This window comes from Eschrichtius robustus, chromosome 8, assembly GCF_028021215.1.
Source record: "Eschrichtius robustus isolate mEscRob2 chromosome 8, mEscRob2.pri, whole genome shotgun sequence".
NCBI lineage: Eukaryota > Metazoa > Chordata > Mammalia > Artiodactyla > Eschrichtiidae > Eschrichtius > Eschrichtius robustus.
The window spans coordinates 107,378,323-107,405,735 of NC_090831.1; the positions used below are offsets into that span (position 1 = coordinate 107,378,323).

General features: G+C 39.5%; 1 protein-coding gene across 9 annotated transcripts in view; it reads left to right on the forward strand.

Moving 5' to 3' along the window:
- Nucleotides 1–27,413, forward strand: part of NRF1 (nuclear respiratory factor 1) — a 133,611-nt gene that overhangs the window by 78,993 nt on the left and 27,205 nt on the right. For all 9 annotated transcript variants that reach the window (XM_068549439.1, XM_068549441.1, XM_068549438.1 and 6 more), the window contains 5 exons: nt 3,457–3,615; nt 4,999–5,196; nt 6,254–6,355; nt 12,604–12,761; nt 19,844–19,968. In XM_068549439.1, coding sequence (XP_068405540.1) covers nt 3,457–3,615; nt 4,999–5,196; nt 6,254–6,355; nt 12,604–12,761; nt 19,844–19,968 — 742 coding nt within the window. The remainder of the gene's footprint in view (nt 1–3,456; nt 3,616–4,998; nt 5,197–6,253; nt 6,356–12,603; nt 12,762–19,843; nt 19,969–27,413) is intronic.

Sequence of the window (27,413 nt, forward strand, 5' to 3'; positions counted from 1 at the left end):
AGATGGGGTGTGGAGATAGAGAAGCAGAAGTGTTGGCTTGAGAGAGGAGTGTCTTCATTGGCTGTCCCTTGAATTCTCTAATTTTATCTTTCCTTCCAAACTTGTTCTTCCCATGTTTTTATGGGAATGTGTTTTATGGGAAAATGCGATTAAGAGAAACCAGTGTTTCTGCTAGCACTACTAGGGAACATGGGGATATAGGACTGGTGTTTCTAGTAAGGAAAGCCACTTTCATTATCTCTATGAACAGAGGTCAGCGGTACAAATAATTCCCAAAAGTGAGCAAAAAAATCATTTTGCTTTTATTTTCTAATGCCCTTTAAATATCCATTTGAGTCTGGTTGGGACTGTCAACCTGGAAGTTCATAATTTTAAATTACAGTAATGAAGCCACAGTCTGAAAATTCTTCACTTTTCCTTCCCTGCTACATTGCTGTTTTCCTGTAGGGTATAGAAAACATCACCTTTCAGTGTGGTTTGATTTTAGCAACCTTCTCTTTAAATCTGTTACATATTCTCTGATCTCTTCAGTAGATATGGAGTTGGCAAACATGTTGGTTTGAAAGGCCTTTTCTTGGTTACTGAACCTAAATGGACATCTGGAGCCTCAAAATTCCTCATCTCGGGTACATGCAGAGCGAAGAGAGAGGAAATGGGAGGAGAAGGGTACTTGGGAATATATAAGGATAATGCATTGTTGGACAGCAAAGTAACAAAATTTACAAGTGGAAAATTCCTAGCATAATAAGAAATATTGTTTCATTTTGGCCAGATTAAAACTTTCAGAGTTTTAGAAAATCTTTTTTTTAAACCATCTGTGGTTTCCACATAATCTTTACTATTGATTGCCACTGGCATGAATTTAATATTTTTTTTCTTTGCTGAGTGTGCCCTGGAAGGAGTGGTATTTTCTACTCTCAGCTGGTTTGAGGTGGGCTTGCTGACCACGCCGGGCACTTGAAGCCCATCTAGAGCCCTAAATTAGAATGAGAGGCTGGGAAAGCTTGTTGCAGCCCAATTAAAGGATAGCCGGAGAGGATAGGCTTTACCTTTGCTGATCCTGTTGATTGTCTCCCCTGCGGATTACAGACAAACCTTCCTTAACAAGCGCATTGAGTAGCTTGGGTTTCCAAAACTCTCCAGGACCAGTAATTAATCCAACTGGTAATGAGAGCACAGTGCTGAATTCTGGAAAGGAATCATTTAACTCTTTCTATACCGGACAGCTCATTTCCCCTTATTCATATATCCCTTTATTAGCATTAGTTATTTGGGACAGTATGAAAATAGTCTGGTGGCAAATTGCTTCTTTCAGTGAAGGCACATTATCTCTGCACTTAAAAGCAAAGATTGTCCTTCATCTCTAAACTGTACAGGCTTGAAAAGTTAACTTTTGTAGTAGAAAGTGCTTTTTGCCTCTTGTTTGATATAGGGACAAATTTTGTACAGTTGATAGTACTTTAAAAAGCTAAGATCTGACTCTGAATTGGAACTTATTAATTTCACTCTGGGCCCATTTTTTAACTTAATGAGGTTTTTGCCTGTGGAAGTAACCTTTCCTTTGTGCTGCTTCCGCTTCTCCTGCCTCTCATATTAGCCTCTACTGTCTTCTTCCTGGGGCTTTGAAACATTTCCCATCCAGAAATTCTAGACATAAAACATCTTTTGAAAACTTTCATTTTTTGTTAATTTAGAGATATTTGGCCTTCTTATTTCATTATCTCCTCACTCTGCTGGGCATGGATATATAGAACTCTCCTTTTGGAGACTGATAATGGGATTAAAAGAAAGGGGAAGACTTATAAAAGTCTGTGGTATGAGTTTATTTTGTTTATGCATCTGAGAAAGCTATTATTTCTTTATATGAAGAAATGTAAATATTGTGTGTGAGGATTAAGCCTTTTCCTTCTCTAGATAACTGAGGCTAGAAAAAGACACTCCCAGGAAGCCAGGATAAAGGGAAAAATGACTTTGCCATGCACTTTCTTAAAATAACTGAAGAAGTGACCTCATGAGCCAGCTGATAGCCTGGGTTTGCAAATGGATACATTTCTATTAGCCTGCTGCTTGATGCCACAGAGCCAAATATATAACGGAGTATATAATACCATATCCTGCAGGCAGGAGACTGTCTGGGAGATGGGGGGTACTTAGAAAGAGAGGTGAAATGGCAGGCTTGGGACAAGAATTAACGATGTAAGTACTGTCAGCAAGAACTATCTTTATTAGATAAACATTACTGATTTGGTTTCATGCTTCCCTATTATGTACTAATTTCTGTCATCTTCTGGTAAAATAATATTTAAATGAGAACACTTGATATTTAAATAGGCTCTTTAATACAAGTTTTGCTGTACTCATTCCTCTATTAATACTTAAGTATTCCCATTTCTATTTTTCTCTTTCTCTGTTTTACGGCTACAAGCCCATGTCCTTGGGTGTGACTCACGCTGAAATTGTCCTCTCCTTTTGGTCTTAAGAGGCAGTATGAGTGTGTCCTTAGATGAAGGATGCTGCTTATCTCTGGTGTACTATAGACCACCAGGTTCAAAGGAAAGCAGTAGGTCTGAGGAGGAAGCTTATAACTTGATAAACTGCTTCTCTTGCCAAAAATCATTGTCAGCAATTGAGAATATTCACAAAGTAGGCTCCCCTTCTCCCCCAACATACACACACAGCATGGTTACCATGCCAGGAGATAAAGAAAGGTAGTTGTCTCTGTGGTTTACCATCTGTCTGGTCTGGATTTGATTTGTAAAATAAATTTGAATGAAATTCATTAAGATCAACACATGCTTCATTACGTATATCTATATGTCAGACTCATAGACATTGGACTATCTTACTAGAAACTTTTTAGAAGAGTTTTAGGGTTATTTTCCCTTTTTATTAAGTAAAGCCCATTTATTTTCATATATTTTGTGACCAATCATGTTACCAAATTCTCATTGTTTATAGTAGTTTTTTCATTTTATTCTCTGGGGATTTCCAGATACACAGTCATACCATTTACAAATAGTGGTGATTTTATCTGTTCCTCACCACTTATTTCTCTCATCTAATTGTTCTGATTACTACCTCCAGAACAACATGTTGAAGACATGTTGACTTTGACACCATAAATGCATGGACGTTCTAGAAGGGAAATAAGCTATAGCATCAATAGTACCTTAGGGGGCGGAAATCAAACATGGGGGCAGATATTCTTGATCTTATAGGAACAAGTGTATGAAAAATACAGCTTAAGATGTACTTTACCAACATATGTATAATTCTCCATCACCCATGGGGCTTTAGTAACCTATGAGAAACAGTCGGTTCTCACAGTCACATTTTGGGACTCTCCACAACCCTCCAGGAAGGCTCTCTGTTTTATAATCTTAGAATTGGTTGGGAGGCACAAACACATCCCAGATGTCTTTCATGACTGCTGATGACCACACTCTTGTTTTCCAGGCCCAGCTTCGGGCATTTATTCCAGAGATGCTGAAGTACTCCACAGGTCGGGGAAAACCAGGCTGGGGTAAAGAAAGCTGCAAGCCCATCTGGTGGCCTGAAGATATCCCATGGGCAAACGTTCGGAGCGATGTCCGCACAGAAGAGCAAAAGCAGAGGGTGAGGGTTCCTCTGGCCTGAGTTTCCTATTGCTTTTCCATTCTGAATCAACCACCTCATTTTTGTTATTCTACTTCTTATGCTATAAAGTCTAAAAACATTTGTGTAATAGTCAAACCTATCCCCCAAAAGAGGTTTGATATTCTCTGATTTATAGCCTTTCCCATTCATCATTCCATCACTGTAAAGACTTGGGATGGGTCTGTGAATTTACACTTCTCTCTACATAGTTGCCTTTTGGAGCAGTTTTAATTTTATAAGGTACTTGGAAAAACTAACAAAACTTGAAGTAAAAGGTATTAATCACTTTGAAGACTTGAAATGTCCTTATTTCTGGTTAGCAAGCATCACTGTTGAAAATATAAATATAGAGAGATGTGAAGTTAGTAAAGTCTGCTGATAATGAAACTTATTTTAAAAAAGAAGAAAGACTAAACCAGGTGTCCTCCCTTACTTGTTCTGCATATTCATTTTTTTCAGTTAGCTTTAAAAATCTACTGAGAGGGGCTTCCCTGGTGGCGCAGTGGTTGAGAATCTGCCTGCCAACGCAGGGGACATGGGTTCGAGCCCTGGTCTGGGAAGATCCCACATGCCGCTGAGCAACTGAGCCCATGAGCCACAACTACTGAGCCTGTGCATCTGGAGCTTGTGCTCCGCAACAAGAGAGGCTGCGATAGAGGCCCGCGCACCGCGATGAAGAGTGGCCCCCGCTCGCCGCAACTGGAGAAAGCCCTCGCACAGAAACGAAGACCCAACACAGCCATAAATAACTAAAATAAATAAATAGCGTTCCCTTTAAAAAAAAAAAAAAAAAAAAAAGGTGTGATTCATCTTGAAAAAAAAAAAAATCTACTGAGAATCTTAAATAAAGGGACTTCCCTGGTGGTCCAGTGGTTAAGACTCCACACTCCCAATGCAGGGGGCCCAGGTTCGATCCCTGGTCAGGGAACTAGGTCCCTCATGCAGCAACTAAGAGCCCACATGCCACAACTGAAGATCCCACATGCTGCAACGAAGATCCTGCGTGCTGCAACAGCAGACATGGCACAGCCAAATAAATAAATAAATATTTTTTAAAATCTTAAATAAAATTCTTGACGAAAGAGTAACCCTCTTCTGTGAGAAGTTTAACAGTTGGCCTCAGGAAAACCCAAAAGTTAAACCAGACTTTGATCAGGAAGGAAACCAGTGTGAAATTGTTGGTACTTGGTGCTGAATTTCTTTATGTCCAAATCAGTCTGTGGGAAATAATCCTGAGAGAGTTACTCCATACAAGTTTGGTTTGGTTTGGTTTGATAAATAAGCAGCTGCTTATTCCACAGTAGAACTGAATAACCAACATTTTTTGTGACTTAATGTGCTTTTCTGGTCTTTTGATGACAGGTTTCATGGACCCAGGCACTACGGACCATAGTTAAAAACTGTTATAAACAGCATGGGCGGGAGGACCTTTTGTATGCTTTTGAAGATCAGCAAACACAAACACAGGCCACAACCACACACAGTATAGCCCATCTTGTACCATCACAGACCGTAGTCCAGACCTTTAGTAACCCTGATGGCACTGTCTCGCTTATCCAGGTGAGTAAACCTTCTGGTTACCAGATTGTGATTTCTGAGGCAGATCAGTGGGCACCTCACCTCAGACTGGAGAAAGTTGTCTTTTTTTTTTTTTTTTTTTTTTTAATTAATTTATATATTTTTGGCTGCGTTGGGTCTTCATTGCTGTGTGCTGGCTTTCTCTAGTTGCAGCGAGCGGGGGCTACTCTTCGTTGTGGTGCGTGGGCTTCTCATTGCGGTGGCTTCTCTTGTTGCGGAGCATGGGCTCTAGGCACGCGGGCTTCAGTAGTTGTAGCACGTGGGCTCAGTAGTTGTGGCTCACGTGCTCTAGAGCGCAGGCTCAGTAGTTGTGGCACATGGGCTCAGTAGTTGTGGCTTGCGGGCTCTAGAGCTCAGGCTCAGTAGTTGTGGCACACGGGCTTAGTTGCTCTGCGGCATATGGGATCTTCCCAGACCAGGGCTCGAACCCGTGTCCCCTGCATTGGCAGGCGGATTCTTAACCACTGTGCCACCAGGGAAGCCTGAGAAAGTTGTCTTCATATAAACTCTTGTATGAATTTTATACAGCTCCCCAAGATCTTCTTACCTGAACTCAATTTTTTGAATAATATTTTAAATTGTTTGCATTTTGCTAAATACAAAGCTATAGATAGCATTTCTAGACATTTCCAAATCAAAGCACTGTAAAAATGGCTTTTTTTTTTTTTTCCCCCATTTCACTCTCTCAGTGGCCAGGAAATATTCCTTCTGAATTACCACTTCTGAGGTGAAACACAATTTGTTGGTAGATAGAGGGAGCGTCTAAAATTCAGATTGGGGTGAGAGTAGAAAGTTGGTTGACTGACACTGGGCACCAATGATGAAACATGATGGCTTCTCATAGTGACTTATATGGTTGAAGTAAAACTGTGAAACTCATGTTAGTGTCTGAGATGTGATTTTAAGAATTCATTTCATATTACAAGGCATATTAATCATTACCTCTGCTGAATTTGGGATTAAATGAATCTTAACTTCTGAGTAAAGGAGAGGTTGAAGGATCCATCCACTGACATCACTTTCCATGTTTTTTCTTTAGGTTGGTACAGGGGCAACAGTAGCCACATTGGCTGATGCTTCAGAATTGCCAACCACAGTCACTGTTGCCCAAGTGAATTATTCTGCTGTGGCTGATGGAGAGGTAAGAAAGGATTCTGTCTGTTTCCACTTAAATACTCAAATGTATAGGTGAGGGAGAGGGAGGGTCCAGAAGATGAAGAGACTGTAAGTAGCCTACACGTCTGTAGCATTGTTTTTTTTAAACCATTTAAGACATCACACCATGTCAGTTTTGCGAAGTAGCTTACTCTGTGTATGTTAATTATAACAATCGAAATTTATGGATCCTTATGATTCAGGCATAACTGTCAGGAACTTACAATTGTATCTTTGTAACATAGGATTTAGTACTTTTATGCTGTGAATCCCAAAGAATTTAATCTTTGGACTTTATGAAAAAAATTAGATCATGAAAACTAAAGCTGACTAAAACATTCTTTGAAGGGATATATGTATTTGTAAATCAGTAGACATGATTTATTGCATTTTAAATGAGCCTTTGAAAAGACTTCACAAGAAAATCCTTTCCTGGGAATTCCCTGGAGGCCCAGTGGTTAGGACTCGGCGCTTTCACTGCTGTGGCCTGAGTTCAATCCCTGGTCAGGGAACTAAGATCCCACAAGCTGCGTGGCACAGCCAAAAAAAAAAAAAAAAAAAGAACAGGAAAATCCTTCCTATCAAAACTGAGATAATTATGGGATGTTAACTTAAAGGAAGGTAGCTAACCTTTATTGACACTCGGTAAACTAAGCACTCCTCAACCCTAGGAAGTATAGGTTCTGTTATCATCTTTGCTTTATACGTGATGAAACTGAAAGGTTAGGTGACTTGCCCAAAGGCACAGTGCAAGTGTTGAAGCCAGGTAACGCATTTAGAAAAATGTTGTCTAAGCTCTGAGCCATCAGTGAAGTTCAGGAAAGGGTTCGTTAAGTCACTGTGGACTTTTCACCTAAAGGTTATACTTCTGAAATTTGAAAAATAGCCAACAAATGTCAAAGAGCAATATCAGAAATAAAGCTAAAAATACTATCTCACCCTTGTTCAAAACCATGGAATATTTCCACTCAGAACACCACAAAGTCACTATCATTTGTGCATCTCAGGAAAGGGAGAGAACTGATATAGGGTCATGGCTAGCAAGGTGAAGAGAAATACGGCAGGCTCCTGTCAGCCAGCATGTGTTGAGCCCCCCGCTGTGCTACAGTTGAGGTGTTAGATGTGTAGAGTTGATTTACACAGGAACCCTGCTCTCAGGGAGAGAGAAGCGTCTACATAAATGAACTGTGGTTCCTGCTGTCAGAGAGGCTGCAAAGTGGTCTGTAGCTTCAGGAGAGAATGTTTCCAGTGAGGGAGCCTGGGAGGGTTTGGGGCAGGAGCTACCCTTTGCTTTTCCAGTATAGAAAGGTAGAAGTCAACAGATTTACTTTTAAAAGTATATAAACATCATGAAAGAGAATGGATTAGCTGAGGGGAAAATTCGTCAGTCCCCAAACACTAAAACTAGAGGACAGACACTCCTTGAAGTGTGAAAGAGGTAGCAAAGACAGTGGTGGGTACATTTATGGGATTTGTTACTTTTTGACTTAGTCAAAGTTATTTTCGGTATCTCCCTACTGAATGTTTCCTGGGTACTCTTTTAAAGAAAGTAACTTTGAGTTGCTTAAACACTTCTCTAGAGACTAATTCTTTGAAACCCATTTTGCAGAATAACTTCACACAACCAATGTATCCAAAAGTTCATGGAAAATATGAAGGATACAAAAATCTTAGTCATATATCTATGGCTTTTCCAGCACACTGACATCGTTTTAAAGTCATCTGTGTGGAAGTGTGTGAATGACATATACAAATAACCTGTTGGCTAATACCCAAATTCAGTCAGATTAAAAAAATTCTAACCCTTCCCACACTTACAGTGAAACAAAAATATGAAGAAAAGAAGCATACGTTATCTCAGAAAGTGGCAAAATGTTTTAGATTCTATAGTTTGCTTCTATGTGCCTTCGGATTAGATGTTGACATGGTTGTCAGCATCTTAGTTTTGAGCCGTGAGGACTGTGATTAGTCAGAATATCTCACTGACTTGGGACAGATAAGACCATATCAAGCCAGCAAAGCATTGCATCAGGTGACTCAGTAGAAACATCCTACTGCCTGTATGTAGCATTGTTTCTCCAAGGAACAGAAAGTTATTTACAAAAATAAACAATACCTATACTTCTGGAAGTTTTAAGGTTATTTTGTTATCCTAGCCTTGCCAGTGAGAGCTCTTACATTAGATCATACTGCATTTAACATCCAGTTAGTTGCAATTGGTTACATTTATAAGAAGGACCTTCTGTGGGCCTGTCTCTTCTGGTAATAACATGGTCTCCCAACTCTGAGTACTCTGTGTGCTGAGAATATCGAATAATCTAAGTAGTTACAAAGAAACCAAAAGAATCTCTAACCTAATGCAACTTAAAACTAATTAGGGACACAGAACAAATTATATAAACATTTAGAAATGAATAAGGAAAGAATTTCAAAATAATATGAAATAAACTATATATATTGATTTCAAAATACACAATTTCCATTTTGATGGCATATTTACAAATACAAATGGATTTGAGAATTTATTCTGTGGTAAGACCACCAATTGGTATGGGTGGTATTAATTGCATTATGTGTCAGAAAAATTGAATTTGAAAGAGAAATGATATCTGATAATAGTAGGACATGTGCTTCTGTTAGAAGAAGAAACAGAAGAAACCAAAGTACAGAGACATTAGAGACATGAATTTTAAACTGAACCGTCAACACATGTAACAGTTTTGAAGTAGCACAGCTTATTTTAGGTGGGTTTTTTTTTTGAATATCAATTTATGAATATCAATTTATTTGAAATATAGGTATGCTGAAGAGCAAGTAGGGAAATATGAATAAAGGAACATGTTCTTCATCTATCCATTAAGTAAATGCTTTCTGAGCCCTGTGCCAGACACTGTGTATACTATAGGTAGAGGAAAGTAAAGACCATTCTTGCTCTTAAGGAGCACACAGGTAGGTGGTAGAGAAAAACACATCAGAGAAAATGGCAATCAGATAAGGATCTAGTAGAAGCAAGCCCAGGGTACTGTGGAACACAGAGGAGAGGTCCTGAGCCTTGGACTGTAGGGAGTTGTCTTTCAGTGGAGTTGTCTTGGCTCTAATCTCACCTGAGCTCAGACTAGAGGGGTGAACAGGAAGCAAAGGATGGGAGTTGTGTTCCTCTCAAAGGGAGCATCACATGCAGTGCATCACAGTGTGAAAGTGTGGAAAAGCCAAGGTGGTTCACGGTAGCCAGAGGGACAAGGATAGCCACAGTTTGAAGGGCCTCGCTGTATTGGGTCTCTCAGAAAAGCACAGAAGCTAACTGTACATCCTCTGAATATCTTTCCCTTCTAGAGTTTGTGGCCTTTCTCTGGGACATGGTGACATCCAGGCATAGATAACCACACAGTGGCTCCCAAAAGATGGAAAGGGAGCACAGCAAGAGCTCAAGCAAACACAACTCTAAAGCACTGAGACTCAAGAATAGGAAATTCCAAAGAAGCGTTAACACCTAAGCTGATTTATTTATTACCTGTCATTACTCTGAATAGAAATCTCTTCATCTGCTTCTTCCCACTTCTCCACCCTTTACCACCATCCGTTAATCTTTTGTGCCACAAATTTAACTTCCTTAAAGTATACTGTATATGGCAACATTCTAATACCATTTTCACTACAAATATAGCTGTAACCAAATGTATATGTATTAAGTTGCTGCCGTAGAGTATGAGTACTTGGGAGAGCTGCACTAGGCCATACTCAGCAATGGGATGGGCAGAAATATAGAGGGGCAGATCTGGAAAGAGGAAAATGCTACGGGGCTGGCCAGCTTCAGCTGATGTTCTGAGTGGAATCATCGAGCATCTATGGATTGGCAGTGTAACTCGCCATCTAAAGTGGCATTGTTTGCAGTGATGCTCATTGGAATAATGAGACCAAAGAGATAATACCTTAAGAAGCAAGAGTTTCGTGAATTCCTGAGTGGGCAACTTTGCAGCTCTACAGGAAGGAAGTAGGGTATCTCTGGCTCTTAATGTTGGGCCCTGAAGGCTTTCTGGCACAGCCCACTGTCTAGAATAACTCAGGGCAAAAACTAACGTACCTCAAAGGAATGTCTCATTCTCTGGGGAGCTTTTGACAAACATTTGGAGGAGCACTATGATCTAAGTATAGCAATAGAGCCAAAGCGGGAGGCATTTTATTTTATTTTATTTTATATTTTGTTTATTTATTTTATTTTTGGCTGTGTTGTGTCTTCGTTGCTGTGCATGGGCTTTCTCTAGTTGCGGTGGGCGGAGCCACTGTTCGTCGCGGTGCGTGGGCTTCTCATTGCGATGGCTTCTCTTGCTGTGGAGCACGGGCTCTAGGCGCATGGGCTTCAGTAGTTGTGACACGTGGGCTCAGTATTGTGGCTCGCGGGCTCAAGAGCGCAGGCTCAGTAGTTGTGGGGCACGGGCTTAGTTGCTCCGCGGCATGTGGTATCTTCCCGGACCAGGGCTCGAACCCGTGTCCCCTGCATTGGCAGGCGGATTCTTAACCATTGCGCCACCAGGGAAGTCCCGCAGGAGGCATTTTAAGTATCTGTGTCTCCTAGAGCTTGTGACACTTTCTTTGGGACACAGTAACATGAAAGCACAAGTTTACCGCTCACTGGGCCCCAGAAAGAGCTCCAGTAAACACAGCTAACATCCTGAGACCTGAGTCTGGAGAAATAGTATACCTGAGCTGCTTGATTTATCACCTACCGTATTTTAGAATAAAAACTGCTTTCACTGCCCCTGTTGCTTTTTGGTTTTGGGTGGAGGGGTGGGGGCAGGGGGCGAGGGGATACTTAACCAGTATTTATTGAGCAAAATGGACTGAAGTAGCTAGATTCAGGTATCCAGGACTGAAAAAAAATCTCTAAATGGCAAAGCATTGTACTAAAATCAGTGGTTCTCAACTGATAAGAACTGATAAGGGGCAACCCCTTATACCCCTCAGAGAGGACACTTGGCAATGTCTGGAGATATTTTTGATTATCATGACTGGGGAGGATGTATTAGCATCTACCGGGTAGAAACCAAGGATGCTGCTAAACATCCTACAATCCACAGGACAGACCTCACAACAAAGAATTATTTAACCCAAAATGTTAATAGTGCTATGGTTGAGAAACCCTGTTCTAGATCTAGAAAAGCTGAATTCTAATCTACTCTGTATAACCAGATAGTATGTTTTTTGTTCGTTTTGTTGCTTGTTTCATTTCTTCATAATTCCTCCCCAGAAAAAGAAAAGCAGGTTTTGCTACATTAAAAAAATTGTTTACTGAATTTGGCAGTTTCCATCAAAAATAAAAATATAAAATAATTTTGATATATAATTCCACTTCTAGGAATTTACTCAATAAGTAGACTCACATAAACTATACAAAGTAGTGTATAAGGATATTCATCACAGTACTGTTTGTAATAGCAAAACACTGGAAACTACCTAAATGCCCATTAAAAGATGGCTGGTTAAGTAAATCATGGTGTATCCATATAATATAATGCTATGCAGCCATTATTATGAATCATGAATGAGTGAAGCAGTTTGATACGTTCCAAAATAAAATCATTTCAGAGCTGTATTGTTTATGAAAAAAAGCAAGGTACAAAAAGCATGTAGCATGTACTGCCATTTTTCTTGAGTGTGTGTATGTGTATGTGTAAATATGCTCACGTATCAAGAGAATATCCCTGCAAAGATGCATGAGAAATAGAGAAATAGGTAACAACAGTGGCCTTTGGGTAAAGGGTCTGGAGTACTGGCATTATATTCCCTTTGGTACAGTTTGAATTTTTTTAGAATTATACTTATGGTTTATTCAGAAACTTTAATTTTAGAATAGGTACTATATTGATATGACTCAGATATTTCAAAAATTATGTAAAAGGATGCAGTGGGAAATCTTTCTGCCTTCTATCCAACCTATTCCCACAACTCCTCCCTCTGCACACACTGAGGAAGATATTTTCAATGGTTTCTTTTGTGTCCTTCCAGAATTTCTTTATGCAAATATAAGCAATTTCAAATATATATTCTAATAATACCCCCCTTTTTAACACCAAAGATATGCTAAAAACCCTGTTCTATACGTTGTAATTCATGTTAATTTAAAAGTATGTATGTATTTGGCTGAGCACATAGCAGTTTTTTAGAAAAATGACTTTTAGAAATCATAATCCTTTTGTGAGTTTGATTTTTTAACTATCATGTCCTTTTCTGCCTCAGGTGGAACAAAATTGGGCCACATTACAAGGAGGTGAGATGACCATCCAGACGACACAAGCATCAGAGGCTACCCAGGCGGTGGCATCATTGGCAGAGGCTGCAGTGGCAGCTTCTCAGGAGATGCAGCAGGGAGCCACAGTCACCATGGCACTCAACAGGTGGAGGCAGGGGTGGGCGATAAAAGAGGAGGGCGAATCTGTCCCTGTATACAGATGTAAAGAGAAATGTTGTACCTCACTTTGTCACAATTGGCATTTGGAACTTAATACTCTTAGCCCATAGGATACTGTAAGTTGTTTTATAATCAGCCCTCACCTACTGCATTCCCATCCTATCCCATCCCCAGCAACCAGTCCAGCCTGACTTCCAGCTCAAGCCTTCTGGTCAAGGGACATGGGTCCCTTTTGCTTTATCCTATTCTGTGCTCCTTAACAGACCAAAAGCAGCAAGATGTAAGTACTTTGTGTTTTTAAAGGGACCAAAGGATGTAATAAAAAAGCAAGAAGCTTCAGGATTGATTTTCCTTTTACCCTACTAAGAAACTGCTTTTTGTTATGGGTATTAATCCATGTTTTATCTGGTCAAGAGCTGACTTTACTGACTTTTCAGGAAATTTGTTTCCCTTGCTTATCAGTGACTTTGAAATAAAATAAGTTTTGGATTATTGGGAAAAACTGAATTTTTTTTCTTCAGATATGTTTAGGAAGGATACTACAGAATGGAATACTCTAGTAAGAGGTAATTTCCAAAACTAAATTGTTTTGTTCCGTGCTTGGTTCCTTCTATTCGTTGTTGACAGAAAAAAATCATCCCCATATTCTTCTTCTTCTTGTTCATTGCTTACACAATTTTATTTTCAATGGACCCAGACATTTTAACTAATGGTTAAGAGTGTGTGCTTTGAAGCCAGGCTACTTGGGTTTGTAGCCCAGCTCTGTCACTTACTGGCTGTTTGACCTTGGGTGATTTACTTGAGCTCAATGCCAAGGCTTTCCTCTATGTAAAATGGGGGTTAAAAACAGTGCCTACTTTGTAGGGGTGCTGTGAGAATGGGAAAAGTCAATGCATGTGAGATCCTTCGATCAGTGCCCAGCATATGGTAAGGTTGCTGTTAACATTATGTGCAGCAGCTGCTAGCCTCAAATAGTCTTTGAACTCTTGCGACATGCCAGCACTCTACTAGGTAAGGCTGTAAATAAAGAATGCTCTAAGATATAATGTCTGCCTTAAAAGAAATCATACTGTGAATGGGGAGATTGATTTAAGTAAAACACTTAGCAAACATATTACTCAGAGTGTAATTTACTGTCCAAATGTATGGTGTAGACTATGAACATAGTAGGAATTCAGAGTAAGGGGATCACTTCCTCCAAAATATAAAAATCAGCTAAAGTTTAGATTGGCTGTGGTAGACACTAGAAAGCCTTGATAGGCTTATGTACAGAAGATTTCCATCAGGCTGTATAGTATAGTGGCTGAGAAGAGGGTTCTGAGGTCATATAGATTCAGGTTTGAATCCTACCTCTGCCATTTAGTTGCCATTCGATCTTGAGAAATTTAACCCCTGAGCATTAGTCGCATCATCATTATAATAAGGATAATTTTCATCATATAGAATCATAAAGATTCAATGAAATGATGTATATAAAACTCTCATCAAAATGTCTGGCCTGTAATTAGCATTTCAGGAATTATACTTATTATTTAAGATTTGTCTACTTAGAATTGTTTATAATGAGAAGAGATTAGAAATAGAAGGCCAGTTAAGAAGAGGCAGTCCAGGTATGACTTGTCAAAGGCGTGGAAACTAGTAGTAAGAGTGGAGATAACGTGACTGATTTTGAAGGAAGTATGGTCAGGATTTGGTGGTTGATCAGGTATAAAAAACTGAACCATACACAAACACTTGTCCTTCCAGAGTTACCAGTGAGTCCCTGAGTGACCTGGGATAGAAACTTTTTTCTTAGCCCATTGAACCATATCACTTTTCAGTAACATGAAAGTCTTATTTGATTCCTTACACTTTGACTCAATCCTACTTGTACCTTTGAGAGAGGACACACAGATAAACTTCCTGAAAGCTGTGGCCAGAGTGAGACCCTCCTTCCTTTTGGTCCGGTAACCCCTCACTGTAGCGTGGGATCTAAAAGGCCACCATCAAAGACCAGAAAAACTTCATTTCATCGAGCCAGCACCTTTGCTATTCCAGTGAAGTGGGAGTGTCCTGGGAACCCTGTACATAGTGGAAAACATGAGGCACATTCTGGCTCCCTTTAGTGTAGGGACCAGGGCTTATTTCTAAAGGCAAGGAGGGTAATGGTTTCCCCTGAGGGCTTGTTAACAAACTCAGATGCAGCTGAGGTGGCTACAGTGTTTACTCCAAAGGAGTAAAGGAAGGAGGATAGGGTTCACTGTGGCATGTAGGAGGAGTAAAGAGATGTTGAAATCTGTTTGCAATCAGATAGTTCAACACCCCGATGAGTGTTGGGGGATGGTGTGTTGCAGCCTCTGCTGGGGGTGAAGAAACCAAGCCTGGCAGTGAAGACTAGACTATAGCAGGCTACTAGGGGAACATCATGGGCTTCTAATTCCAAGAGCGGTAACCCACTGTCTAACGTCAGGAGGATTGGACTTAAGACACAAGCTCTTTGTGTTTGCTTCTCTATGGGATGAGACCCATTCCCAGCCTCTCCAAAGAATTTGTTGCTGGAAGTCATCTTAGTGAAAAGTACACTGCGAATCTGGTCTTTGTTCCTGTGGTAACAAAATGATTTCATAGAGCTGCTCCCTTCCAGCCTCTCTTTTTCAGGTGCAGATGGAGCAAGCATGGTTCTCTAACAATCACCTGCACCTCTGCTGCACTGTAAACAGCAGATGTGGGTGCAGAGTAAAGAGAGGGAGGCAGGCTACATGGAATGGCAGCTGGAGAACAAGAAGGCAGAGGGGTTCTCTCAACTGTTGAGGGGAAAGCAGATCAGGACAGGTGCAGGACAGACCTTTTTTTCAACCATGCTGTTAAAAGAATTTTGTATAGCAAGTTAGAATGAGGGCCCTGGGCTCAGACAACCTGTAGACCACCCTCCATACCCAAAAGGGGTATGGAGAAATTGTCATTTAAAAATCTGAAAGCTAGTTAATTTTAATTATTTTCAAAATACAGAATAAATCAACACTTTTAGGAAGGTGGAGATGGAGAGAGAATCAAAGTGAACAAATGAAAAGCAGAGCGTCACAGCTCAAAAAAAAAGACCTGTTCACCCTGAACAACCAGACAGGAAAGGAAGTGAAATCATCGTTTGCTTGTTGCAATACAGTGATTAAGTTGAAGTTTCAGGTTGTTGGTTAAGTTGTCCTAGACTTACATTCCCTCTTACACAAGTCCTGCAAAGCCAGTACAGTCCTTGCACATAGAGATAGATACATGATAAATATTGGTAGACTGAATCTACATTTGCCCTGGTAGAAATTTATGCGATGTTGTTGACAGGAAGACAGTTTTTACTGAGTGTCTACTGTGTGTAGTGCTGTGACTCAGTGCTATGGGGAGACAAATGCTCAAGAAAGTTAGAGTTGCTGTTCTTTTGCTGTGAAGAGACTTTGCTTAAAAAAAAGAAGTGAATCATATTTTTAAAGAAAAATTTACTCTTACCATTTTTTAAAATGAAAATATTGACTTAAAATTAGAGATATTACTAAAATAAAACATGGCTTTAATATATGAACTTGTATTTATTTGTCCAGTAACATGGGATGGACAACCTAGATCAGAAATCCTCTCTGGAAATAGAGGACAGGGACTATGCAACTGCCTCTTTTTCCTGTGGGTGAAGGTTGGACACTTGCAGATAAAACGTTGACAGAAAAAAAGGTGGCGGGGGGGGTTGTTAGAAACTTCTCATTTGTAACTCTGGTTTGGAAATGACTTTTGTCGAAAAATTGCTAAGTGGTAGCTTAGAGACATTTTGATCCTATCTCACCTTTAAAGTGAAGGTAACCTTTTTCTCGCAATACAGTTTGATCACTTCCCATGAAGTCTAGTGGTTAGAATAGATTCGGGAATGATAGTCTGCTGACCACAGACGTCACCATTGTCTTTTGCACCATGTAAAAGATCCATCCATTGCTGCTTTGCCCCTGACTCCTGAACAGGGCATGCAGTAACTAACCTCACCGACCTGTGGACCTGTCATCCCTGTCGGACCCCTCATCCCTGGCATCCCAGATTGCTTTAGTTGTTGCTGCTTCACAGCTTTTCTTCCAGCATAACATATTTTAGAAAGGTATTAAAGAAAATGACTTCAAATATTTAGAGCTTCAGACATTATAAAATGGGTATGACTGGATACAGGGACTCTTCCGGGTCAGGGCTTGGGTGGCTGCTCTCCCCCTCATAGCCTGTGAAATTTCACACTGCAAGTATGTGTCCAAGAGTGGCAGGACATCACCTTTGATGGTCATAGAAATAAGACTATTGTAGATAGTGATAAAAACAGTGGGGAAATGAGCAGTTGCTGAGGTAACCTGTAGACACAGCTCCTATTTCCATATAAACAGTTCTCATTTACCAGCTTTCTTCTTCAAAATACCACACAGCTGAAGCATTTTCCAAAGAATATCCTTTTTGGCTTTCCATGAAGTCTCAGGTCAGAGTGTTAAATATTTTTATCATTAATCCATGATAGCTGAACACTGTAGAATTGGCTGGTAATATTATTTGACACAAGTTTCTCAGAAAAATATTAAAAGTTAAGGGTCTAGGCACTAAATAATCATTCATTTTACTATCTCTAATAAATAATTATAAAGCATCCTAAAATTAAAGTCTACCTTGTAAAATGTAAAGAATAGCCTTAGTAGTAATTCCAGATCAAGGGTCCACTTTGGCTCTGAATTCATGTTACAGATACTATGGAATGACTGGCTGTGGGTATCAGATCTGAAGTACGTTTTAGCACAGAGATTGATCTTAGCTTTTAAAGGGGCTGCATGGAAACTCTATGATTCTGTTCAGCTTTTTGCTCAACCTCAATTCCATCCCCAAATTTTTTATAAAAGAAGTAAATAAATTTGAAATATGTAATCATGATCTTGAACTAAGTTAAAGGAAGCCTGGAAATTAAAAGTTACCACAGCTGAACAACTAGAAAAGGGGGTGGGGGGAATCAGCAGTTTTACATTTAACTTATTATTTTGAATAAATGTCAAAGAATATTTATATGGGGAAATACCAAGTTAGGTAAGAAAAGCAGGCTATAAAACTGTGTGTACAGCATGATCCTGATTATCTGTTTAAAGTTGTGTTTAAGATTAGAAGGAAAATAGCTCTTATCTCTGCATGATATTTAAAAATTTTCTTTTATACTTAAATGAATTTTTACAAGTTTCTACATGCATTTTATTATCAGAGAAAAATAACTTTTTAAACACACATAACACATAACAATTTAAAAAGCAAGGCAAGTTAGCAAGAAGGGGAGAATTTTCTATTTAATGAGACTTTTCTGTCCATTGGATTTCTTAAACTGCTTCCTAACATCCTTATAGTGACCAGGAAGTCTTCCCCAGAAGAATGATTATGTCAGTTGCTTTACTTGTTTGCTGACTCTCTTAGATGAAAGTGACACTGTTAAGTTTGGTACACATTGCTTTGCCCACAGTCGTGACACGTTTGCCCTAACCAGTCCACAGCCCCCCACCCCATCCTCCCCTACAGCTTGTTTTTGCAAGATGACTGCCATAGTTGTGGCAAAGTCTGCAGCTTCAGAACAAAGCTGAATCAACTGGCTTATTCAGTGTCAAACCCAGGACTTTGTCCACCTCTGATAAACTAAATGACACCACCTCCTCTTCTCCATGCCCACTTTTGATACTCCCTCAGTAACTGTGCAGAGTGGTACCTGGTACTTTCCCAGGAGAGGTGATGAATTTATCTGGTGGGTTCTTTTTTTCTTTTCTTCCACATTTTAACATCTCTGAAGTTTGGATGGTAAACTATAATCTTACGATTACAATTGTCAAGAACTTTTTTTTTTTTTGTCTGTGCTGCGGGGCTTGGGGATCTTAGTTCCCTGACCAGGGATCAAACCCGGGCCCTGGCAGTGAAAATACGGAGTCCTAACCACTGGACCGCCAGGGAATGCCCAGGAACTTTTCTTTTTTTGCTGGCACATGAAACAGTAATACATTTTATAGTTTGTATCATCATAGAATCAATAAAAGTGGGTATTTATGCATATAGTAAAAGCATACAATAAGGAAAAGAAAAATGGGGTACAAACTGCTAGAATAGTGTTTACTATAAATAGATGGCTAATATCTTTCTGTTCTGCAGAGTGTTTGGTTTGCAGTGAAGGGAGGTTTATTATTTCATTATGTTTGTAGAGTCAAGGATTTGGGGCTTATAGTGATAATTTAAACTTTTAAGTGTTAATTTAGTGCTGCCTACATGTACATGAAGCAAAAGGAAGGGCTGAACTTTGCAAGATATTAGTCAACCATTACTTTGGATTTGGAATCATGGATGTAAACCAAATTGCTATTATTTGATATATTTTTATGTATCTTTTAAAAAATTTTTATTTTATATTGGAGTATAGTTGATTTACAATGTTGTGTTAGTTTCAGGTGTACTGCAAAGTGATTTAGTTATACATATACACATACCTATTCTTTTTCAGATTCTTTTCCCATATAGGTTATTGCAGAGCATTGATTAGAGTTATTATTTAATATTAATTGAATAGCAAGTCCAGGTTGCTGACTCCTCACATTATCATCCATCCTTAGCTATAAAAAGGCAGTTTCAGATGGCCTGCCTTGTGTTACCGTAAAGAGAAAAGAGAAAAAGAAAACCTTGTGATTGACAACCAAAATGGCTTTTGCATTGTGAATATGGATTGGAGCTTCCACTGTGGCTCACAGGCACTCAATTGATCTTGATAAAGAAGAGACTGGGAATGCGTGCCTTCTGTCCTCAAACACCCATTTCCTAGGTTTAAAGAAAATCTCACATTAGCTGTATAAACGTGAAAGACTTGGGATTTCTCTAGCTATTTATTATTATCATTTAAAAATTGCTCTGATTCTGTCAATAGCACTGGAATCCCTTATGTGCTGGTAGGCTCACAAACACGGAGTCAGTGGAGAGATCCTAGGAAGGGTTGAAAGTTTGGTTTGTCTTGCTGCAGTGCTATACCTTTATTCAACTCATACATCCCCCCTCCTCCTTCTATACCCACAGCGAAGCTGCCGCCCATGCTGTCGCCACCCTGGCCGAGGCCACCTTGCAAGGGGGGGGACAGATAGTCCTGTCTGGGGAAACCGCAGCAGCTGTCGGAGCACTTACTGGAGTCCAAGATGCTAATGGTAAGAGAGCATAAATATTTTATTGAATTTCTTCCCCGTTTCCACTTAAACCTTCATGACGTGACTGACAACAAACCCTTCAGAATGAGGATGAACATTGAGTTTTTTTATATTGGTAGGCAATTGATACCTAGGAAAATTCTAGGAGCCTCTGATTCCTTTCACTAGTAGGAGACTTGGGGTTTCCTGGGAGGGAAAAAAAGCCATAATAATGGCTACCTAACTGAATGACTTATTTGGAAAGTGACTATTTGCTGTGACAGGACTTGCTGAGAGGGATTTTTAAATTTTCCTTGGGGTACATTTTGTCCATTTTCTCCCATGGTGTAGATCAGTGTCCTTTACTATAGCAGAGACTCTCCTGTGGGCGAGTGCATTGTGGTAGCGAGGAATGTTCTGACTATCTCGAGAAAGGCACCACCATCTCACCACAAGGTCAGCCAGCAGGCTGTGATAAAGGCGCTTTGCTGATTGATGCTATGGGTTCTGCTTCCTGTTAAATGTGGCCTCACCAAGGACCTCCGGATTGAGCCAATAACTTCCCACCACCCTGCCCTTCTTTGCCGGCTCTTTGACTTCCTGGATATTGGTGATATCCTGAATAAACAAGAGGGATATAAAGTTCATAGAAATATGATGACAAAAATTTACAGCTCCAACCCAGCTCTTTGGATCTACTTCAGCAGGCTCTGGGAGTCAGTAACGAAGTCTTGAGCTGCCCGGAAGTGCCTCAAAAGTCTGGGTCAAAGAGGAAGACCAGTCCTGTTCTGTGAGACTCTGTGTGACTGTTTATTAAACTTTTCAAATATACATATAATTAGGTTAAGTAGGACAAATTAACTACTCTATGGTTTTTGGAGATTTGTAGTTTAAAGTCCTGGAAAGAGGATAGATAATGACATACTTTTATTTAGGCAGACAGTTCCTTAATGGTATTTAGTGGCTGAAGGAAAAGTCCCTGGCACTTTTTTTAGGGTAGATCCCTAAGAACTAAATAACATGTTCGTTGGAAAAGTCTTTGAAGAAAGACACAATGCTGCATCCTCCTTCAAAAGTGGGGAGAAGAAAGCACTTCTGTCTCCCAGAGAAGAATAACAGGAAATGTAAAGAGCCATGTGGCTTCTGAGAATCATTTTCTTAAACAAAAAAACAAAAAATCACATATTAAAACTACAGCCTGCTATTTCTGTAGGGCTAGGGGCTTCCATGAACTAACCCAAATAGAGATAAAGTTGATCTTAGCCAGAACACTGCAAGGTAAAGGGCATCTTATAGCCATGTATGTTCAGGGTGAAATGGACCATAGTTGGAATTAAGGAAAGCCTCCCTCTTTAGCTCGAATCCTACCCCTATTTCCTTATCTTTTTCTATTCCTCATTTCAGTCCTCATCTACCTTGAACAGAAGATATCTGACTGTGTCACATTCTTCTGAAGTGCAATTCCTGTTATTCACTATGGAACTACTAAAAATAATTCCCTGTGTGGGTTTGATGGGAGACTTTGTTATCCCTTCCAATGGTCTTGACCTGTCCGGGTGAGGAGAAGAGACTGCTTTATAGTTCTGGCTCCTCCCTAGCCTCACCTTTTCAGGTAGATGAATTTATAGGTAAGTGTAAGGACTCTCTGGGCCTCCTGCCAAGTAGATCTATTCAGCCATGAGATAAAGGTGAACCACACCACTACTGTTGATTCCTGGAAGCTGCTGCTTTTCAGTAGCTTGGGTTGTGTGAATCAGTTGTGTTGACTTCATGTTGTTGGCTGCATTTGTGATAAGAGAAAATTATGATCCTCATCCAAAAAGCCAGTGGTTCCCCAAAGCAGACCATTCCCTAGTTTGTGACCTGCCAACATGTGTGAACTCAGACTTGAGAGTTGGATTTACCACTTTCTTGGTGCTATATCAAATCAGACTGTTGAGTTGTGCCTTATCCTAGTAATATTAGGTGAAGGCACATATCATGTCATCTATCCCTTGGGAATCCAGAGGATGAATCTAATATTGGATATGATCCAGGTAATTCTGATGCTCCTTCTGCCTTCTAGCATTTTTACCCAGAATGCTATAGGATTTACTCTGGGACTTGGAACCAAAATATTCTCATTTAACCAACTAGTTTATCTGTCTGGAATTTCAAGGGTTCTTTTTTCATTATTCTTTCAGATTGTGTCCTATTGGCATTGTTTGTCACTTTTGTGATGACAAGCTTATGGTATCTGCCAGTAGACCAAATTTATTATCAGGAAGATGATAGCAGAACAAGGTGCTATTTGGTAACAGACACTACTGGGAAAAAAAATACATCCCAGATTCCAGAATATGGCTTAAATAAAAATCCTACTAGCAGATGACTCTTCTAAGAACAATGCGGATATTGGCCTGTTCCGACCTGAAGCAGGAGTTTCAGCATCTTCTGGGATGGAACTAGAGGGGATGGAGGACCATTGTGTGTGAAGCTTGATAGAGTACAGTAACCGGTGTGAGATGGCTGGGGCAGTGTAGGTCAGTGGTTTTCACGTTAAGGATAATGACACCTTCATGGCAGAAGTTTAAATTCCAAGTTACCAAGGCAGACCTGACAAGAGATCTTGTATCTGAAGACTTCTTTTTTCTGGACCCTATCTCACCCCAACACTAAAGAGACTACTCAAGCACTAGCATTACTCTATTTCATTTATGTTCGCCCCTTTTTTTTTTTTTTTTAAAACATCTTTATTGGAGTATAATTGCTTTACAATGGTGTGTTAGTTTCTCCTTTATAACAAAGTGAATCAGTCATACATATACATATGTTCCCATATCTCTTCCCTCTTGCGTCTCCCTCCCTCCCACCCTCCCTATCCCACCCCTCTAGGTGGTCACAAAGCACCGAGCTGATCTCCCTGTGCTATGCGGCTGCTTCCCACTAGCTAGCTATTTTACATTTGGTAGTGTATATATGTCCATGCCACTCTCTCACCCTGTCACATCTTACCCCTCCCCCTCCCCATATCCTCAAGTCCATTCTCTAGTAGGTCTGTGTCTTTATTCCCATCTTGCCACTAGGTTCTTCATGACCTTTTTTTTCCCCTTAGATTCCATATATATGTGTTAGCATACTGTATTTGTTTTTCTCTTTCTGACTTACCTCACTCTGTATGACAGACTCTAACTCCATCCACCTCACTACAAATACCTCCATTTCATTTCTTTTTATGGCTGAGTAATATTCCATTGTATATATGTGCCACATCTTCTTTATCCATTCATCCGATGATGGACACTTAGGTTGCTTCCACGTCCTGGCTATTGTAAATAGAGCTGCAATGAACATTTTGGTACACGACTCTTTTTGAATTATGGTTTTCTCAGTGTATATGCCCAGTAGTGGGATTGCTGGGTCATATGGTAGTTCTATTTTTAGTTTTTTTCTGTTTTTAATTTTATTTTTTTTTAAACATCTTTATTGAAATATAATTGCTTCACAATGGTGTGTTAGTTTCTGCTTTATAACAAAGTGAATCAGCTACACATATACACACGTTCCCATATCTCCTCCCTCCTGCATCTCCGTCCCTCCCACCCTCCCCATCCCACCCCCCCCAGGCGGTCACAAAGCACTGAGCTGATCTCCCTGTGCTATGCGGCTGCTTCCCACTAGCTATCTATTTTACATTTGGTAGTGTATATATGTCCATGACACTCTCTCACCCTGTCACATCTCACCCCTCCCCCTCCCCTTATCCTCAAGTCCATTCTTTAGTAGGTCTCTGTCTTTATTCCCATCTTGCCGCTAGGTTCTTCATGACTTTTTTTTTTTTTTTTCCTTAGATTCCATATATATGTGTTAGCATACTGTATTTGTTTTTCTCTTTCTGACTTACTTCACTCTGTATGACAGACTCTAACTCCATCCACCTCATTACAAATACCTCCATTTCATTTCTTTTTATGGCTGGGTAATATTCCATTGTATATATGTGCCACATCTTCTTTATCCATTCATCCGATGATGGACACTTAGGTTGCTTCCATGTCCTGGCTATTGTAAATAGAGCTGCAATGAACATTTTGGTACATGACTCTTTTTGAATTATGGTTTTCTCAGGGTATATGCCCAGTAGTGGGATTGCTGGGTTGTATGGTAGTTCTATTTGTAGTTTTTTAAGGAACCTCCATACTGTTCTCCATAGTGGCTGTATCAATTTACATTCCCACCAACAGTGCAAGAGTGTTCCCTTTTCTCCACACCCTCTCCAGCATTTATTGTTTCTAGATTTTTTGATGATGGCCATTCTGACTGGTGTGAGATGATATCTCATTGTAGTTTTGATTTGCATTTCTCTAATGATTAATGATGTTGAGCATTCTTTCATGTGTCTGTTGGCAATCTGTATATCTTCTTTGGAGAAATGTCTATTTAGGTCTTCTGCCCATTTTTGGGTTGGGTTGTTTGTTTTTTTGTTATTGAGCTGCATGAGCTGCTTGTAAATCTTGGAGATTAATCCTTTGTCAGTTGCTTCGTTTGCAAATATTTTCTCCCATTCTGAGGGTTGTCTTTTGGTCTTGTTTATGGTTTCCTTTGCTGTGTAAAAGCTTTTAAGTTTCATTAGGTCCCATTTGTTTATTTGTGTTTTTATTTCCATTTCTCTAGGAGCTGGGTCAAAAAAGGATCTTGCTGTGATTTATGTCATAGAGTGTTCTGCCTATGTTTTCCTCTAAGAGTTTGATAGTGTCTGGCCTAACACTTAGGTCTTTAATCCATTTTGAGTTTATTTTTGTGTATGGTGTCAGGGAGTGTTTTAATTTCATTCTTTTACATGTACCTGTCCAGTTTTCCCAGCACCACTTATGGAAGAGGCTGTCTTTTCTCCACTGTATATGCTTGCCTCCTTTATCAAAGATAAGGTGACCATATGTGCCTGGGTTTATCTCTGGGATTTCTATCCTGTTCCATTGATCTATGTTTCTGTTTTTGTGCCAGTACCAAACTGTCTTGATTACTGTAGCTTTGTAATATAGTCTGAAGTCAGGGAGCCTGATTCCTCCAGCTCCATTTTTCATTCTCAAGATTGCTTTGGCTATTCGGGGTCTTTTGTGTTTCCATACAAATTGTGAAATTTTTTGTTCTAGTTCTGTGAAAAATGCCAGTGGTAGTTTGATAGGGATTGCATTGAATCTGTAGATTGCTTTGGGTAGTAGAGTCATTTTCACAATGTTGATTCTTCCAATCCAAGAACATGGTATATCTCTCCATCTATTTGTATCATCTTTAATTTCTTTCATCAGTGTCTTATAACTTTCTGCATACAGGTCTTTTGTCTCCTTAGATAGGTTTATTCCTAGATATTTTATTCTTTTTGTTGCAATGGTAAACGGGAGTGTTTTCTTAATTTCACTTTCAGATTTTTCATCATTAGTGTATAGGAATGCAAGAGATTTCTGTGCATTAATTTTGTATCCTGCTAGCTTACCAAATTCATTGATTAGCTCTAGTAGTTTTCTAGTAGCATCTTTAGGATTCTCTATGTATAGTATCATGTCATCTGCAAACAGTGACAGCTTTACTTCTTCTTTTCCAATTTGGATTCCTTTTATTTCTTTTTCTTCTCTGATTGCTGTGGCTAACACTTCCAAAACTATGTTGAATAATAGTGGTGAGAGTGGGCAACCTTGTCTTGTTCCTGATCTTAGTGGAAATGGTTTCAGTTTTTCACCATTGAGGACAATGTTGGCTGTGGGTTTGTCATATATGGCCTTTATTATGTTGAGGAAAGTTCCTTCTATGCCTACTTTCTGCAGGGCTTTTATCATAAATGGGTGTTGAATTTTGTTGAAAGCTTTCTCTGCATCTATTGAGATGATCATATGGTTTTTCTCCTTCAATTTGTTAATATGGTGTATCACATTGATTGATTTGCGTATATTGAAGAATCCTTGCATTCCTGGGATAAACCCCACTTGATCATGGTGTATGATCCTTTTAATGTGCTGTTGGATTCTGTTTGCTAGTATTTTGTTGAGGATTTTTGCATCTATGTTCATCAGTGATATTGGCCTGTAGTTTTCATTTTTTGTGACATCTTTGTCTGGTTTTGGTATCAGGGTGATCGTGGCCTCGTAGAATGAGTTGGGGAGTGTTCCTCCCTCTGCAATATTGTGGAAGAGTTTGAGAAGGATAGGTGTTAGCTCTTCTCTAAATGTTTGATAGAATTCGCCTGTGAAGCCATCTGGTCCTGGGCTTTTGTTTGTTGGAAGATTTTTAATCACAGTTTCAATTTCAGTGCTTGTGATTGGTCTGTTCATATTTTCTATTTCTTCCTGGTTCAGTCTCAGCAGGTTGTACATTTCTAAGAATCTGTCCATTTCTTCCAGGTTGTCCATTTTATTGGCATAGAGTTGCTTGTAGTAATCTCTCATGATCTTTTGTACTTCTGCAGTGTCAGTGGTTACTTCTCCTTTTTCATTTCTAATTCTATTGATTTGAGTCTTCTCCCTTTTTCTCTTGATGAGTCTGGCTAATGGTTTATCAATTTTGTTTATCTTCTCAAAGAACCAGCTTTTAGTTTTATTGATCTTTGCTATTGTCTCCTTCATTTCTTTTTCATTTATTTCTGATCTGATCTTTATGATTTCTTTCCTTCTGCTAGCTTTGGGGGTTTTTTGTTCTTCTTTCTCTAATTGCTTTAGGTGCAAGGTTAGGTTGTTTATTCGAGATGTTTCCTGTTTCTTGAGGTAGGCTTGTATTGCTGTAAACTTCCCTCTTAGAACTGCTTTTGCTGCATCCCATAGGTTTTGGGTCGTCGTGTCTCCATTATCATTTGTTTCTAGGTATTTTTTGATTTCCCCTTTTATTTCTTCAGTGATCACTTCGTTATTAAGTAGTGTATTGTGTAGCCTCCATGTGTTTGTATTTTTTACAGATCTTAGTCTCATAGCGTTGTGGTCGGAAAAGATACTTGATACGATTTCAATTTTCTTAAATTTACCAAGGCTTGATTTGTGACCCAAGATATGATCTATCCTGGAGAATGTTCCATGAGCACTTGAGAAAAATGTGTATTCTGTTGTTTTTGGGTGGAATGTCCTATAAATATCAATTAAGTCCATCTTGTTTAATGTATCATTTAAAGCTTGTGTTTCCTTATTTATTTTCATTTTGGATGATCTGTCCCTTGGTGAAAGTGGGGTGTTAAAGTCCCCTACTACGATTGTGTTACTGTTGATTTCCCCTTTTATGGCTGTTAGTATTTGCCTTATGTATTGAGGTGCTCCTATGTTGGGTGCATAAATATTTACAATTGTTATACCTTCCTCTTGGATCGATCCCTTGATCATTATATAGTGTCCTTCTTTGTCTCTTGTAATAGTCTTTATTTTAAAGTCTATTTTGTCTGATATGAGAATTGCTACTCCAGCTTTCTTCTGATTTCCATTTGCGTGGAATATCTTTTTCTAACCCCTCAC